At 43.0% G+C, this 18,381-nt stretch overlaps 1 protein-coding gene across 1 annotated transcript in view; it reads left to right on the top strand.

Annotated features, from left to right (window-relative positions):
* The first annotated feature begins 1,949 nt into the window (after window positions 1-1,949).
* LOC109909038 (microphthalmia-associated transcription factor-like) overlaps window positions 1,950-18,381 on the top strand; it is a 37,124-nt gene continuing 20,692 nt past the window's right edge. The window contains exon 1 of the mRNA XM_031793607.1: window positions 1,950-2,751. Within this exon, the coding sequence (XP_031649467.1) occupies window positions 2,575-2,751 (177 nt within the window). The 5' untranslated portion in view covers window positions 1,950-2,574. The remainder of the gene's footprint in view (window positions 2,752-18,381) is intronic.

Here is an 18,381-nt window from a genome sequence, read left to right as displayed (position 1 = left end):
TTAGTTTTACTTGCATTTTAAAGCAGTTAGAGGCCATGGAAGGAGTGTTGTATGGCACTGAAGTTCATTTGGAGGTTTGCTAACACAGTGTCCAAAGAAGGGCCAGATGTATACAGAATGGTGTCGTCTGCATAGAGGTGGATCAGATAATCACCAGCAGCAAGAGTGACATCATTGATAAATACAGAGAAAAGAGTCGGCCTGAGAATTTAACCCTGTGGCACCCCCATAGAGACTGTCAGAGGTCCGGACAACAGGCCCTCCGATTTGACACACTGAACTCCGAGTTAACGGTGAAGACCGCTAGCAGTGGCTAACTGACAACTAGCTAGTAGCTAGTTAGCTGGCTAGCTTCTGATGGGGGTTCCAGTTCTAAAGTACACTGCTCAAAAAAATAAAGGGAACACTTAAACAACACAATGTAACTTCAAGTCAATCACACTTCTGTGAAATCAAACTGTCCACTTAGGAAGCAACACTGATTGACAATAAATTTCACATGCTGTTGTGCAAATGGAATAGACAACAGGTGGAAATTATAGGCCAGACCAGACCACTTCTCAGTTCCTATGCTTCCTGGCTGTTTTGGTCACTTTTGAATGCTGGCGGTGCTTTCACTCTAGTGGTAGCATGAGACGGAGTCTACAACCCACACAAGTGGCTCAGGTAGTGCAGCTCATCCAGGATGGCACATCAATGCGAGCTGTGGCAAGAAGGCTTGCTGTGTCTGTCAGCGTAGTGTCCAGAGAATGGAGGCGCTACCAGGAGACAGGCCAGTACATCAGGAGACGTGGAGGAGGCCGTAGGAGGGCAACAACCCAGCAGCAGGACCGCTACCTCTGCCTTTCTGCAAAGAGGAGCAGGAGGAGCAAAGAATGACCTCCAGCAGGCCACAAATGTGCATGTGTCTGCTCAAACGGTCAGAAACAGACTCCATGAGGGTGGTATGAGGGCCCGACGTGCTTACAGCCCAACACCGTGCAGAACGTTTGGCATTTGCCAGAGAACACCAAGATTGGCAAATTCGCCACTGGCGCCCTGTGCTCTTCACAGATGAAAGCAGGTTCACACTGAGCACATGTGACAGACGTGACAGTCTGGAGACGCCGTGGAGAACGTTCTGCTGCCTGCAACATCCTCCAGCATGACCGGTTTGGCCGTGGCTCAGTCATGGTGTGGGGTGGCATTTCTTTGGGGGGCCGCACAGCCCTCCATGTGCTCGCCAGAGGTAACCTGACTGCCATTGGGTACTGAGATGAGATCCTCAGACCCCTTGTGAGACCATATGCTGGTGCGGTTGGCCCTGGGTTCCTCCTAATGCAAGACAATGCTAGACCTCATGTGGCTGGAGTGTGTCAGCAGTTCCTGCAAGAGGAAGGCATTGATGCTATGGACTGGCCCGCCCGTTCCCCAAACCTGAATCCAATTGAGCACATCTGGGACATCATGTCTCGCTCCATCCGGCAACGCCACGTTGCACCACAGACTGTCCAGGAGTTGGCGGATGCTTTAGTCCAGGTCTGGGAGGAGATCCCTCAGGAGACCATCAGCCACCTCATCAGGAGCATGCCCAGGCATTGTAGGGAGATCATACAGGCACGTGGAGGCCACACACACTACTGAGCCTCATTTTGACTTGTTTTAAGGACATTACATCAAAGTTGGATCAGCCTGTAGTGTGGTTTTCCACTTTAATTTTGAGTGTGACTCCAAATCCAGACCTCCATGGGTTGATAAATTTGATTTCCACTGATCATTTTTGTGTGCTTTTGTTGTCAGCACATTCAACTATGTAAAGAAAAAAGTATTTAATAAGAATATTTCATTCATTCAGATCTAGGATGTGTTATTTTTGTGTTTTAGTGTATTTTAGTGTATTTTTTTGAGCAGTGTATAAAAATAGCAGATCCGTACCACATTTTGGTGAGGTGGGTTGCAGGAGAGTATATTCAGTCCCTAGATGGAAAGTGAGATTGAAATATATACGAAAAAAAACAGAGGAAAACGATATTTACACAGGACAGGCCGGGACAAGACAAAACACACGTCCGACTGCTAAGCCATCTTGGAACACAACTAACACACAGAAATATTAATATTCCACTTTGCATGAAGCCTCAGTTCATTAATAGCCTAACCACTGATCAAGCAACATTGTGGACTCAACATTCAAATCCTGTTGCTGCAGGATTATTTTGCTGCGACAATAAAGGTCAAATTAAGGTCCTACATCTGTAACTGCACCTGCTTGCTACCTTCATACTATTTACCTCTTTCACATATCCTCTTTCTCATGCTCCCAAGACATATTCATAATGCCTCTCTCTACCTCCCTCTCTCATTGAATTGTATTCTAATATGATGTTTGTTTAAACCTGGATGGCTCAGAATAATGCAATCAGCCTATCACTATGTGTGTCCTGATTGACTGTGACTTTCTCCCCACCACTGCCCTGCTCTGGTTGGGCCGTGGCCTGCAGTGATCCTCTGGACCAACATGGGTTCCCCAAGCCCCCCCAGAGCCCCACCGTGCTCCCCGCAGTGACGTCACGTGTCCTGCTCCACCAGCAGCTGATGCGGGACCAGCTTCAGGAGCAGGACCAGCGGGAACAGAGAGAACAGAGAGAGAGGAGCACCAGGCACCCCTCACACCATCTCCTGCACCCCAGCTGCCCCCAGACCCCTCCCATCAATGTCACGCTGCCCTCCAACCTGCCCACTGTGACCCATGTGCCCATGGAAGTCCTCAAGGTAAGCCGTCTACAGTGCCAGGCAGGTAATTTTGGACACTCTCGTTCACCCCTCACTAGAGGAGCTGCCAGAAGGTAGGGGTTCTCATCTGAAACTTTTACTGATAGATTCCTAGGTACATGGGTTCCTATTGTTAGTGCTGCAGTGGAATTGTCTTTCAGTGCCCAGTTTTTCTGAATTTAATTTAGATCCTTGATTAAACGTGATTACAAACAGATTACAGTTTATAGCATTTTGTTTCGATTGTTAATTTAACTAGGTTATGCTACAGAAATTCTGGTGACGGTGCCACTTTAAAACAAAAAATTACAGCTCTTTAAGACTGAACTGTGTTAAATCCATAGCGGGGATTATCTCCTGAAAGAATTCCTCTGTTTCCAGACATTCAACATGTTTAATCCTATTTGCTCCACTACATTGACGTATTTTCATTGCTTTGATTTCTGGTATGTCCGAGTGGATTCTAAAAACTGATATTATGTTTCTGTAATGAGACAGAGGATGTTACTGATGTAGAAACCAATGTTTTCCCAAGCCAACTCTTAGGAATCAACAACGGGTAAGATTTGATATTCTCTACATTGCATGTATTCGTTGTTTTATTTGACTGTCACTAATCGTCGTGATAAATGGTTTTACAAAGATGATCCGTGTAGATTTACAACCCATTGTTATTTGATGCCAAATTCTCCTGATCAAACGAACCTACTGCATGGAGAATGTACAGTATGTGATTGTTATAAACAGGAAAGGGGGTCAAGCAGCAACTCTCTGCGTTTTAAATGTGTCAAATCATAACATCCTAGCAGAATAAGATTGGCTCAGTATTGGAGACTAATAGCATGCATTTGTCTGCCATTAGTCTAAGTAGTTATAAACTGTATGTTTATTTTTGCTTATGCTGGTTGACTGATTGTTTGGCAGCGTTTCCTCTTCTACTAAATGCTCCACCAGAGACGAATATTCATATGCATGTGCTGCAGTTGTGGCTAATAAGATATTTGAGTAAAGAATCTAGCAATGTTATACAGATGTAGGATCTTAATTTGACCTATATTGTCACAGCTAAATAATCCTGCAGCAACAGGATTTGAATATTTACTCCATAATGTTGCTTGAGCGGTGGTTAGGCTATTAGCTGGACAAAAGTAGGCTACAAGAAAAGTGCAATACTGTTAATATAGCTGTGTGTTGGTGTGTGTTTTCAGTAAATCACAAAGCTCATCTGCATTTCTCAGCAACGAAAGAGTGATCAAATTAAGATCCCACATCTATAGGTGTTCTGATCGAGATGCTATTGGTAAACAATGAGAGATCTACTGTATGTGAGCAAAGTATCCGCTCCTAACTGCACACGTGGCACACAATCGTTTTTAGGAGAAATTATATGCAAGTTTTTGATCTGGAAGTATTTCTTTTTACATTTTTATATTCTACTTACATTCTGATTATCAGAGTAGTCTGAGTAGTGACCAACAGAATTTGTCCACATTTGATAGCCTTGTATCTCCATTCTGCTGCAGACTTATCAGACGTCTTATTTCTATTTGAGTCACACAGTGGTTGTGGCCCCACCCTTCTACAACCTTGCAAAACACGTTGGTTCATGTTTTGTTTTGATAAATGTTGTTTTTTTCAAGTTTCTTTGGTTTTAAGATGGTTGTAATATATTCAGAAAATATTATACATTTTACATTCAATAACGTTAAAACTGAGCTGTGAGGCTTTACTGGAGCATCAAACTGTTTCCAGGAAAGCTTTGGGGTTACTAACTGGAAAAATAATTAACATTAAAGAGGTTCTTAGATGTGTAGGGTTTTCTTTCATTGTAGAAATTACAACCAGAATCTAAAGACCTTGGTAAATGCATTGTGGCAGTTTGAACTTGACCTGGCTATGCTTAGATTAACAGGGTCCCACCAAAGCTATGCAGGCAGGCAAAATTAGCTTAGAGAGGTACCAGGCAGAGCCGCTGGGCCATGAAAGTGAAAACATTAAGCTCAGATGAGTTTGTCTAAAGACCGAGGAGACCCTTAATTAGCAAAGTTACCTCTGACCCCGCAAGAAACTAGTAAGAACCCAGTTCAGGGATCAAGACAATGGCAGGCACAGAGTTTTACCACACACAGAACACTAAGTCAGCAAAGAATGCTCGTAATTAGGCCCAATACTTTCATTCTTGAGCTTGTTTAAGAAGAAAAAACTACTGCATTGAAATAATGATCATAGGTTAGTATCCAATGAGCTCAAAATTGTCAGACACATTATCACAGTTAATGTTTGAAATTTCAGGTAGCACATACCAAAAATACAATTTCCTAGTTACTATATGAGTGACCCTTAATAAAATTGTTAATGTCATGAAAACCTGGTGTTTCATAAGTCCTCTCCCCAAGGCTGCGTTTAAGCAGCCAGCCCAATTCTGATATTTTTTCTATTAATTTGTCTTTTGACCGATAACATCTGATCTTTTCACATCAGATATTGTCTTTCTTCACAAAAATATTAGAATTGGGCAGCCTGTCTAAACACAGACCAAGAAGACTAGAATCCTACTTATTGGATTCCAAGTGAATATTACAGGAGTCTTAAAAACACAACTGCTCACTAGCCACTATAAATACAATATTTCATAGGTACATATAGCCATTTGTGTACAGACTTACAATAAAGTCTAGCTTAACCTCGCTACTGTATACAGTACATTTGCTTGTTGATTCTCAGTGGTTAATGTGATTTTCAAACTTATCTGGTGTTGGGTACTCAAGAAAACACTTCAGTTGTTATTTGGTGTGAACGTATTTTATTTATGGCAGGGGTCCCCAATTACATTGAGCCACGGGCCGATTTCTTTAGTGAGCGGATGGTCGGGGGGCCGGAACACAATTATAAATAATTTGTAAACTGCAAATTGACCGCAAGATACCCAAACAGATATAGTATTTGACAAAAATCTAACAATTTCGAACCGTGATTACATTGGGATACGAGCACATAATGCACCTCTCTCTATTTAGGCATGGAAATACTTGGGAACATATTTCCTAAATTAAAATAATGTGTATGTGTATATATATATATGTGTGTATGCATATACACATATATACATACATATATACACTGCTCAAAAAAATAAAGGGAACACTTAAACAACACAATGTAACTCCAAGTCGATCACACTTCTGTGAAATCAAACTGTCCACTCAGGAAGCAACACTGATTGACAATACATTTCACATGCTGTTGTGCAAATGGAATAGACAACAGGTGGAAATTATAGGCAATTAGCAAGACACCCCCAATAAAGGAGTGGTTCTGCAGGTGGTGACCAGACCACTTCTCAGTTCCTATGCTTCCTGGCTGTTTTGGTCACTTTTGAATGCTGGCGGTGCTTTCACTCTAGTGGTAGCATGAGACGGAGTCTACAACCCACACAAGTGGCTCAGGTAGTGCAGCTCATCCAGGATGGCACATCAATGCGAGCTGTGGCAAGAAGGTTTGCTGTGTCTGTCAGAGTAGTGTCCAGAGCATGGAGGCGCTAGCAGGAGACAGGCCAGTACATCAGGAGACATGGAGGAGGCCGTAGGAGGGCAACAACCCAGCAGCAGGACCGCTACCTCCGCCTTTGTGCAAGGAGGAGCACTGCCAGAGCCCTGCAAAATGACCTCCAGCAGGCCAAAAATGTGCATGTGTCTGCTCAAACGGTCAGAAACAGACTCCATGAGGGTGGTATGAGGGCCCGACGTCCACAGGTGGGGGGTGTGCTTACAGCCCAACACCATGCAGGACGTTTGGCATTTGCCAAAGAACACCAAGATTGGCAAATTCGCCACTGGCGCCCTGTGCTCTTCACAGATGAAAGCAGGTTCACACTGAGCACATGTGACAGACGTGACAGAGTCTGGAGACGCCGTGGAGAACGTTCTGCTGCCTGCAACATCCTCCAGCATGACCGGTTTGGCGGTGGGTCAGCCATGGTGTGGGGTGGGATTTCTTTGGGGGCCACCATGTGCTCGCCAGAGGTAGCCTGACTGCCATTAGGTACCGAGATGAGATCCTCAGACCCCTTGTGAGACCATATGCTGGTGCGGTTGGCCCTGGGTTCCTCCTAATGCAAGACAATGCTAGACCTCATGTGGCTGGAGTGTGTCAGCAGTTCCTGCAAGAGGAAGGCATTGATGCTATGGACTGGCCCGCCCGTTCCCCAGACCTGAATCCAATTGAGCACATCTGGGACATCATGTCTCGCTCCATCCACCAACGCCACGTTGCACCACAGACTGTCCAGGAGTTGGCAGATGCTTTAGTCCAGGTCTGGGAGGAGATCCCTCAGGAGACCATCCGCCCCTTCATCAGGAGCATGCCCAGGCGTTGTAGGGAGGTCATACAGGCACGTGGAGGCCACACACACTACTGAGCCTCATTTTGACTTGTTTTAAGGACATTACATCAAAGTTGGATCAGCCTGTAGTGTGGTTTTCCACTTTAATTTTGAGTGTGACTCCAAATCCAGACCTCCATGGGTTGATAAATTTGATTTCCATTGATAATTTGTGTGTGATTTTGTTGTCAGCACATTCAACTATGTAAAGAAAAAAGTATTTAATAAGAATATTTCATTCATTCAGATCTAGGATGTGTTATTTTAGTGTTCCCTTTATTTTTTTGAGCAGTGTATATATACACAGTACCAGTCAAAAGTTTGGACACCAACTCATTCAAGGGTTTTCCTTTATTTGCACTATGTTCTACATTGAGGAATAATATTGAAGACATGAAAACTATGAAATAACACATGGAATCCTGTAACAACCAAAAAAGTGTTAAACAAATCAAATAGATTTTAGATTTTACAAAGTAGCCACCCCTTTGCCTTGATGACAGCTTTGCACACTCTTGGCATTCTCTCAACCAGCTTCACCTGGAATGTTTTTCCAACAGTCTTGAAGGAGTTCCCATATATGCTGAGCACTTGTTGGCTGCTTTTCATTCACTCTGTGGCCAACTCATCCAAAATTGGGTTGAGGTCGGGTGATTGTGGAGGCCAGGTCATCTGATGCAGCACTCCATCACTCTCCTTCTTGGTCAAATAGCTCTTACACAGCCTGGCGGTATGTTGGGTCATTGTCCTGTTGAAAAACAAATGATAGTCCCACTAAGCGCAAACCAGATTTGCTGACAGACAGTGTCACCAGCAAAGCACACCCACACCATCACACCTCCTCCTTGCAGAGATAATCCGTTCACCTAATCTGCGTCTCACAAAGACACGGCAGTTGGACCAAAGGACATATTTCTACAGGTCAAAGGTCCTTTGCTCATGTTTCTTGGGCCAAGCTAGTCTCTTCTTATTATTGGTGTCCTTTAGTAATGGTTTATTTTCAGCAATTCGACCATGAAAGCCTGATTCACACAGTATTCTCTGAACAGTTGATGTTAAGATGTGTCTGTTACTTGAACTTTGTGAAGCATTTATTTGGGCTGCAATCTGAGGCTGGTAATTCTAATGAACGTATCCTCAGCAGCAGAGGTAAATCTGGGTCTTCCTTTCTTGTGGCGGTCCTCATTAGAGCCAGTTTCATCAAAGCACTTGATGGTTTTTGCGACTGCACTTGAAGAAACTTGAAAAGTTCTTTGAATGTTCCGGATTGACTGACCTTCATGTCTTAAAGTAACAATGGACTGTTGTTTCTCTTTGGTTATTTGAGCTGTTCTTGCCATAAAATAGACTTGGTATTTTACCAAATAGGGATATCTTCTGTATACCACCCCTACCTGGTCACAACACAACAGAATGACTCAAACGCATTAAAAGGAAAGAAATTCCACAAATGAACTTTTAAGAAGGCACACCTGTTAATTGAAATGCATTCCAGATGACTACCTCATGAAGCTGGTTGAGAGAAGGCCAAGCGGGTGCGAAGCTGTTATCAAGGCAAAGGGTGGCTACTTTGAAGAATCTCAAATATAAAATATATTTAGATTTGTTTTACACTTTTTTGGTTACTACGTGATTCCATATGTGTTATTTCATAATGTTATTCTACAATGTAGAAAATAGTAAAAATAAATAAAAACCCTTGAATGTGAAGGTGTGTCCAAACGTTGGACCGGTACTGTATATAGAGTGCATTCGGAAACTATTCAGACCCCTTCCCTTTTTCCACGTTTTGTTACGTTACAGCCTTATTCTAAAATGGACTAAATACATGTTTTTCCTCATCAATCTACACACAATACTTCATAATGACAAAGCAAAAACTGGATTTTAGAAATGTGTGCAAATTTATTTCAAATAAAAACAGAAATGCCTTATTTACATAAGTATTCAGACCCTTTGCTATGAGACTCAAAATTGAGCTCAGGTGCATACTGTTTCCATTGATCATCCTTGAGATGTTTCTACGACTTGATTGGATTCCACCTGTGGCAAATTAAATTGATTGGACATGATTTAGAAAGGCACACACCTATCTATGTAAGGTCCCACAGTTGACAGTGCATGTCAGAGCAAAAACCAAGCCATGAGGTCAAAAGAATTGTCCATAGAACTCCGATAGATATGTCGAGGCACCAATCTAGGGAAGGATACCAAAACATTTCTGCAGCATTGAAGGTCCCCAAGAAGACATTGGCCTCCATCATTCTTAAATGGAAGACGTTTGGAACCACCAAGACTCTTCTTAGAGCTGGCTGCCCGGCCAAACTGAGCAATTGGGGGAGAAGGGCCTTGGTCAGGGAAGTGACCAATAACCCAATGGTCACTCTGACAGAACTCCAGAGTTCCTCTGTGGAGATGGGAGAACCTTCCAGAAGGACAACCATCTCTGCAGCACTCCACCAATCAGGCCTTTATAGTAGAGGCCAAACGGAAGACACTCCTCAGTAAAAGGCACATGACAGCCCACCTGAAATTTGCCAAAAGGCCCCTAAAGGACTCTCAGAACATGATAAACAAGATTATCTTTGGCCAGAATGCCAAGCGTCACGTCTGGAGGAAACCTGGCACCATCAGTATGGTGAAGCATAGTGGTGGCAGCATCATGATGTGGGGATATTTTTCAGTGGCAGTTACTGGGAGACTCGTCAGGATCGAGGGAAACATGAATGGAGCAAAGTAGAGAGAGATCCTTGATGAAAACCTGCTCCAGAGCTCTCAGGCTGGGGCGAAGGTTCACCTTCCAAGAGGACAATGACCACAAGAACACACCCAAGATAACACATGAGTGGCTTCGGGACAAGCCTCTGAATGTCCTTGAGTGGCCCAGACAGATTACAGACTTGAACCCGATCTAACATCTCTGGAGAGACCTGAAAGTAGCTGTGCAGCGACGCTCCCCATCCAACCTGACAGAACTTGAGAGGATATGCAGAGAAGAATGGGAGAAACTCCCCAAATACAGGTGTGCCAAGCTTGTAGCGTCATATCCAAGAAGACTCAAGGCTGTAATTACTGCCAAAGGTGCTTCAACAAAGTACTGAGTAAAGCGTCTGAATACTTAAGTTAATGTGATATTTCAGTTGTTTATTTTTAATAATTGTGCAACATTTTCATAAAAACTGCTTTTGCTTTGTCATTATGGGGTATTGCGTGTAGATTGATTAGGGGGAAAAACAATTCAATACATTTTAGAATAAGGCTGTAACGTAAAAAATGTGTAAAAAGTCAGAGGGCTCTGAATACTTTTAGAATGCATTGTATATACACTACATGACCAAACGTATATGGACACCTGCTCGTCGAACATCTCATTTCATAATCATGGGCATTAATATGGTGTTGGTCCTCCTTTGCTGCTATAACATCTGTGAAAGCTTTCCTCTAGTTGTTTGAACATTGCTGCATGGACTTGCTTCCATTCAGCCACAAGAACATTAGTGAGGTCAGGCAATGACGTTGGGCTATTAGGCCTAGCTCGCAGTCTGCATTCCAATTCATCCCAAAGGTGTTCAATGGAGTAGAGGTAAGGGCTCTGTGCAGGCCAGTCATGTTCTTCCACACCTATCTCGACAAGCCATTTCTGTATGGACCTTGCTTTGTGCACAGCAACATTGTCATGCTGAAACAGGAAAGGGCCTTCCCCAGACTGTTGCCACAAAATTGGAAGCACAGAATCGTCTAGATTGTCATTGTATGCTGTAGTGTTAAGATTTTCCTTTGCAGGAACTAAATGGCCTAGCCCGAAGCATGAAAAACAACCCCAGACCATTATCCCTCCTCCACCAAACTTTACAGTTGCATTCGCCAGGTAGCGTTCTCCTGGCATCCGCCAAACCCAGATTACTCCATCGGACTGCCAGAGGGTGAAGCATGATTCATCACTCCAGAGAATGCTTTTCCACTGCGCCAGAGTCCAATGGTGGCGAGCTTTACACCACAAACCAACTCTTGGCATTGAGCATATTGATCTTAGGCTTGTGTGTGGCTGCTCGGCCATGGAAACCATTTCCTCAAGCTCTCGAGGAACAGTTATTGTGCTGACATTGCTTCCAGAGGAAGTTTGGAACTCGGTAGTGAGTGTTGTAACTGAGGAAAAACTATTTTTACGCGCTACGCACTTCAGCACTCAGTGGTCCTGTTCTGTGAGCTTGTGTGGCCTACTCCTTCGCGACTGAGCCGTTGTTGCTCCTAGACATTCCACTTCACAATAACAGCACTTACAGTTGACGGGGAAGCTCTAGCAGCAAATTTGACAAACTGACTTGTTGGAAAGGTGGCATCCTATAAGGTTGGCATGTTGAATGTCACTGAGCTCTTCAGTAAGGCTGTTCTACTGCCAATGTTTGTCTATAGCGATTGCATGGCTGTGTGCTTGATTTCATACGCCTGTTAACAACGGGTGTGGCTGAAATAAGGGGTGTCCACATACTTTTGTATATATAGTGTATGTATATATATATTATCCTATTGGGGAACCCAGATGTATGGTGTCCACTCAGCTCCTCAATTAATGTAAGCCCATTCAGAAAAAACATCTACTCTTGTCTTTTTTCAAATCAGTTATCGGGCAAAAGGGAACATTCTCATTTCTTTCATACACAAAAGCAAGTGTAAGTACTGTGAGTTACTAGTTAAATTAGGAGAATCACTTGAAAGTAGAACAGACAAATGAGAAAAAAACTAAAAGCAACAATTGTTCTTATAGACATTATCTGTGTTCCAAGGGATCTTCTACAGAATGTTCAATCAAACCTGTGCTGCAGTTATACAGACTGAGGAAAGATCACATTGTTCATGTGGGCTGAATATGTAAACTTTTGTACAATAACAATAACAATGTGTACAATAACAATGGGGGTTTTATTAGGGCTTATCACTTGAGAGTCATATTTTCTGTTTGGTTCTGACCTGTAGAGGCTATGGTAGTGCTGTGGTGGTTAGTGGTGGGTAGTGGCAGGTAGTGCAGAATTAGGATTAGGGGCTTTTAGGATGATTATCACAGCTTGACATCAATAAGGTATTTTGTAACCATTGAGCTCAACAAAGCTTCACCTGGGTGGGCACAGTAGGAGTCGTAGAGGGCTGAACTGGAAGGGGACTCAGTCTAAATAATCTAAATTCATAAATAATCTAAATTCATAAACTGTATTGATTAGATATCAGATAAAGTTGGCCAGACTGCACTAAGTGGAGATGCTTTCCATACAGTTGACTTTTAAATACCATCAGATTTAGCTCCACGTGCAGAGTAGACTTGCTGTCTTTTCCCTCCCTCTGATAGTTGGTAGTCGGGTTGAACTTTGGAAATGTTCAGCTCGGGGCCTAGTATGGAGCTGCATAATGCTTTATCATTGTGCTCCTCATTTTGGTGATCCCAGCTCTGAGGCTTAATGCTTTGTCAAAATCCAGCAATGTGAAAAAGGTCTTTGTTTCAACATAGTTCAGTAAGAAGACCAACATAACTCTGGATTTCTGAGGACTTTCTTCCTACAGATTTTGGATCTTAATTTGATCACTCTTTGTTGCTGAGAATTTTCCTGCACCACAGGAAATGCAGATGGACTTCGAGATTTACATAAATTCGCTGAAAACCTGCACTAGCACAAGGTTATATTAACAATATTTTAGCCTACTTTTGTCCAGCTAATAGCTTTCCCACCGACCAAGCAACATTATAGACTAAACATTTAAATCCTGATGCTCCAGGATTATTTTGCTAAAACAATACTGGTCAAATTAAGATCCTACATACAGTATGTCGGATCTTAATTTGGTCCCTTTTGTTTCAGGAGGAAAATAATCAGTGCCATTTATTCATGGAGGCTAAAGGAAGCCAGGCTTCCCAAAAATTTGACCAATGCATTTAAAAAAATTATAAAACCATTTCTCTTTCATCTCTCTGTGTTTTCATAATTTTCCTTCAATTAGCAATTGGGTGTATCTATCCCACAGGATAAATCATCAGAGCGAGTGAAACAGCGCCCAAAAGTCTCAGTATGTGTAGCCCATGTATCTGATGCTGTCTGGACAAAAAGAGTATGACATGTTGCCGCTGTCGCATTTGATGGATGGATGCCAGCGAGCATTTGGCTTCCATTGATAAAACATTTATAAACAATTTAACCATTCAGCGTTGCATTGAGCTAAACTGTGGGTGATCTTGGTGAAGCAAAACGTCCCCCAAGGGAGGCCTGTTTGGATTTAGCATCACACCAATCAAATCACATCAAAAGCATATGTTTCTGGTAGCATTTGATGTGTTGATGTCCTGCTGTAGCTAGCTAGCTAAATCTTTCTTTTCCTAAACCATGAATGGAGATGGGTATTTGGACTTAGTGTTTTTGCTTAATTCTCTGTACAGGCCAATGATTATGATAGCCTGACCTGAGACGATTGAAGTGTAATATGTAGCTTAGATGTAGTAGGTACACGTTAACTAGCTAGCTATCTAACTTAGCTGGTTTTTGCCCATGCAAGGAAGTTAGGCTAGCAAACATTTTGGCATGGGACTAGTATTACTATATAACGTCGGTTATGTAATTATTATCCCAGCATATTCCTTTTTCCAGTGGACTATTCGGAAGGGATTAGTTTTACCAAACTAACCCTGTAATATTGTTTTTTTCCTCATTCAAAATTGATCATTATGATGAAGCATGGAGGCTCTTTATTTTTATTTAACTTTTATTTAACCAGGTAGGCCAGTTGAGAACAAGTTCTCATTTACAACTGCGACCTGGCCAAGATAAAGCAAAGTAGTGCGACAAAAACAACAACACAAGAGTTACACATTGGATAAACAAACATACAGTCAATAACACAATAGAAAAATCTGTATACAGCGTGTGCAAATGAAGTAAGGAAGTAAGGCAATAAATAGGCCAATAGTGGCAAAGTAATTACAATTTAGCAATTTACACTGGAGTGATATATATGCAAATGTGGATGTGCAAGTAGAAATACTGGTGTGCAAAAGAGCAGAAAAACAAAAACAAATATGGGGATGCGGTAGGTAGTTGGTTGGATGGGCTATTTACAGATGGGCTGTATACAGCTGCAGCGATCGGTAAGCTGCTCTGACAGCTGACGCTTAAAGTTAGTGAGGCAGATATAAGTCTCCAACTTCAGTGATTTTTGCAATTCGTTCCAGTCATTGGCAGCAGACAACTGGAAGGAAAGGCAGCCAAAGGAGGTGTTGGCTTTGGGGATGTCCATTGAAATATACCTGCTGGAGCGCGTGCTACGGGTGGGTGATGCTATGATGACCTGTGAGCTGAGATAAGGCAGAGCTTTACCTAGCAAAGATTATAGATGACCTGAAGCCAGTGGGTTTGGTGACAAATATGTAGCAAGGACCAGCCAACAAGAGCATACAGGTCACAGTGGTGGGTAGTATATGGGGCTTTGGTGACAAAACGGATGGAACTGTGATAGACTGCATCCAATTTGCTGAGTAGAGTGTCGGAGGCTATTTTATAAATGATATCGCCGAAGTCAAGGATCGGTCGGATAGTCAGTTTTATGAGGGTATGTTTGGTAGCATGAGTGAAGGGGACTTTGTTGTAAAATAGGAAGCCGATTCTAGATTTAACTTTGGATTGGAGATGCATAATGTGAGTCTGGAAGGAGAGTTTACTGTCTAGCCAGACACCTAGGTATTTATAGTTGTACACATATTCTAAGTCAGAACCGTCCAAGTAGTGATGTCAGGCGGGCGGGTGTGGGCAGAGATTGGTTGAAGAGCATGCATCTCGTTTTACTAGCGTTTAAGAGCAGTTGGAGGCCACGGAAGGAGTGTTGTATGGTGTTGAAGCTTGTTTGGAGGTTTGTTAACACGGTGTCCAAAGAAGGGCCAGATGTATACAGAATGGTGTCATCTACTTAGAGGTGGATCAAAGAATCACCCGCAGCAAGAGCGACATCATTGATAGATACAGAGAAAAGAGTCGGCCCGAGAATTGAACCCTGTGGCACCCCCATAGAGACTGCCAGAGGTCCGGACAACAGGCCCTCTGATTTGACACACTGAACTCTATCTGAGAAGTAGTTAGTGAACCAGGCGAGGCAGTCATTAGAGAAACCAAGGCTGTTGAGTGTGCCGATAAGAATACGGTGATTGACAAAGTTGAAAGCCTTGACCAGGTCGATGAAGACGTCAGCACAGTACTGTCGTTTATCGATGGCGGTTATGATATCGTTTAGGACCATGAGCGTCGCTGAGGTGCACCCGTGACCAGCTCGGAAACCAGATTGCATAGCGGAGAACGTATGGTGGGATTCGAAATTGTCGGTGATCTGTTTGTTCACTTGGCTTTAGAAAGGCAGGGAAGGATGGATATAGGTCTGTAACAGTTGGGTTGGGTCTAGAGTGTCTCCCCCTTTGAAGGAATCTTTGGGAATCTCAGATGATACGAAAGAGAGAGGTTGAACAGACTAGTAATAGGGGTTGCATCCAGATTTTGCAGCTTTTTCAGAATATCAGCTGTCTGGATTTGGGTGAAGGAGAAGCGGGGGGGGGCTTGGGCCAGTTTCAGTGGGGGGTGCAGAACTGTTATCCGGGGTTGGGGTAGCCAGGTGGAAAGCATGGCCAGCCATAGGGAAATGCTTATTGAAATTCTCGATTATCATGGATTTATCAGTGGTGACAGTGTTTCCTAGTCTCAGTGCAGTGGGCAGCTGGGAGGAGGTACTCTTATTCTCCATAAGAGAATACAGTGTCCCAAAACTTTTTGGCATTAGTGCTGCAGGATGCAAATTTATGTTTGAAAAGCTAGCCTTTGCTTTCCTAACTGACTGTGTGTATTAGTTCCTGACTTCCCTGAAAAGTTGCATATCGCGGGGACTATTCGAAGCTAGTGCAGTAGGCCACAGGGTGTTTTTGTGCTGGTCAAGGGCAGTCAAGTCTGGAGTGAACCTAGGGCTATATCTGTTCTTAGTTCAAAATTTTTTGAAAGGGCCATGCTTATTTAAGATGGTGAGGAAAGCACTTTTAAAGAACAACCAGGCATCCTCTACTGACGATATGAGTCCAAAATCCTTCCAGTATACCCGGGCCAGGTCGATTAGAAAGGCCTGCTCGCAGAAGTGTTTTAGGGAGCATTTGACAGTGATGAGGGGTGGTCGTTTGACCTCGGACCCATAACGGACGCAGGCAATGAGGCGGTGATCGCTGAAATCCTGGTTGAAAACAGCAACAACATGTTTATGGATTTGGGGTTGTACCTGGTAGGTTACTTGATAATTTGTGTGAGATTGAGGGCATCTTGCTTAGATTGTACGACTGCCAGGGTTTTAAGCATATCCCAATTTAGGTCACCTAGCAGTACGAACTCTGACGATAGATGTGGGGCAATCAATTCACATATGGTGTCCAGGGCACAGCTGGGAGCTGAGGGCGGTCTATAACAAGCGTCAACAGTGAAGGATTTTTTTCTGGAGAGATGGATCTTTAAAAGTAGAAGCTTGAATTGTTTGGGTAGACCTGGATAGTAGGACAGAACTCTGCATGCTACTTCTACAGTAGATTGCAATTCCACCCCCTTTAGCAGTTCTGTCTTAAGCCAGGATTCAGACACGGCTAGGACATCAGGGTTGGCGGAGTGTGTTAAAGCTGTGAATAAAGCAAACTTAGGGAGGAGGCTTCTGATGTTAACATGCATGAACCCAAGGCTTTTACGGTTGCAGAGGAGTAGGATGAGGAACAGAGGAGTAGGATGAAGGTACGGCTAAATGCTATAGGAACTGGTCGTCTAGTGCTTTGGGAACAGAGAATAAAAGGAGCATATTTCTGGACATGGTAGGATAGATTCAGGGCATTGTGTACAGACAAGGGTATGGTAGGGTGCGAGTACAGTGGGGGTAAACCTGGGTATTGAGTGACGATGAGAGAGGTTGCATCTGTGGAGGCGCCACTTAAGCTAGGTGCGGTCTCCCCATGTGTGGGGGGTGGGACAAGGGAGCTATCTGAGGCATGTTGAGCAGGACTATGGGCTCCACAGTAAAATAAAACAATGAGAGCTGCCCTAAACCACAGTATATTAGAGAAAGTAGAAAGGCGTAAGGCAATCACAGGTGTTGATTGGGAGAGCTAAGACAACAAAGGATGAGACAACAACTGGTAAACAGCTAGAGGACAACAACAACTGGTAAATGGCGATGAATGGACAGAGAGGGTCAGATAGCTACACACAGGGCCTGAGTTCGAGGCTGGGGCAGACAGATAAACAAAATGAAGTACCATGTTAATGAACAGTACAGCAGGCATCAGCTGTGTAGCCGAGTGGTCATTGGGTCCTTCTAGGCGTAAAGATATTTAAAATGTCTAGTGAAAGCCTAATATTGGACTAATGACCTTCAGTTTGGAGAAAGTCAAAATAATAATCCATATCAATAAGAACCATGAACTGTAACCATCTAATTCAAATTAAATCAAATTGTATTTGTCACAAAGCCAAATACAACAAGAGTATACCTTACAGTGAAATGCTTAACCAACAATGCAGTTAAGAAAAATAAGGATTAATAAAGTATTTACAAAAATAAACTGAAGTAAAAAATAAATAAATAAAATAAAAAATAAGAAAAATTGAACAATAACAAATAATTAAGGAGTAACAATAAAATAACAGTAGCTAGGCTTTTGATTAGCTGTTCTTATGGCTTGGGGGTAGAAGCTGTTAAGAAGCCTTTTGGACCTAGACTTGGCACTCCGGTACAGCTTGCCGTACAGTAGTAGAAAGAAAGGTCTATGACTAGGGTGGCTGGAGTCTGGCAATTTTTAGGGCCTTCCTCTGACACCGCCTGGTATAGAGGTCCTGGATGGCAGGAAGCTTGGCCCCAGTGATGTACTGGGCTGTACGCACTACCCTCTGTAGTGCCTTTTTGGTATCTTTAAGTATGTTTTCACCGTATTAGACCGTATCACCGTAATGTAGATTTGGTGTTTAAATGTTTAAGTTGAAATGGTGCTGGAATAGCTGAGGAAAGACCTTAGGTTATGTATAATTTGTCTAAAAAAAGGGTACGAGCATCCACACTGGAGGAAAGTTTATTGTTCTACAGTAGGCCTACATCTGTCAATCGACTGATGGCCCAAATCAGTTCATCAACTCAGCCAGGGAAACACAAACAGTAGGCTAGCCAATTATAGGTTTTCACACCTTGCATTATGTGGATAGGCTAACGGGTAG

This window comes from Oncorhynchus kisutch, linkage group LG1, assembly GCF_002021735.2.
Source record: "Oncorhynchus kisutch isolate 150728-3 linkage group LG1, Okis_V2, whole genome shotgun sequence".
Classification (NCBI taxonomy): domain Eukaryota; kingdom Metazoa; phylum Chordata; class Actinopteri; order Salmoniformes; family Salmonidae; genus Oncorhynchus; species Oncorhynchus kisutch.
Note: the sequence above shows the minus strand (reverse complement) of the source record. Positions and strands in the feature narration are given on the sequence as shown.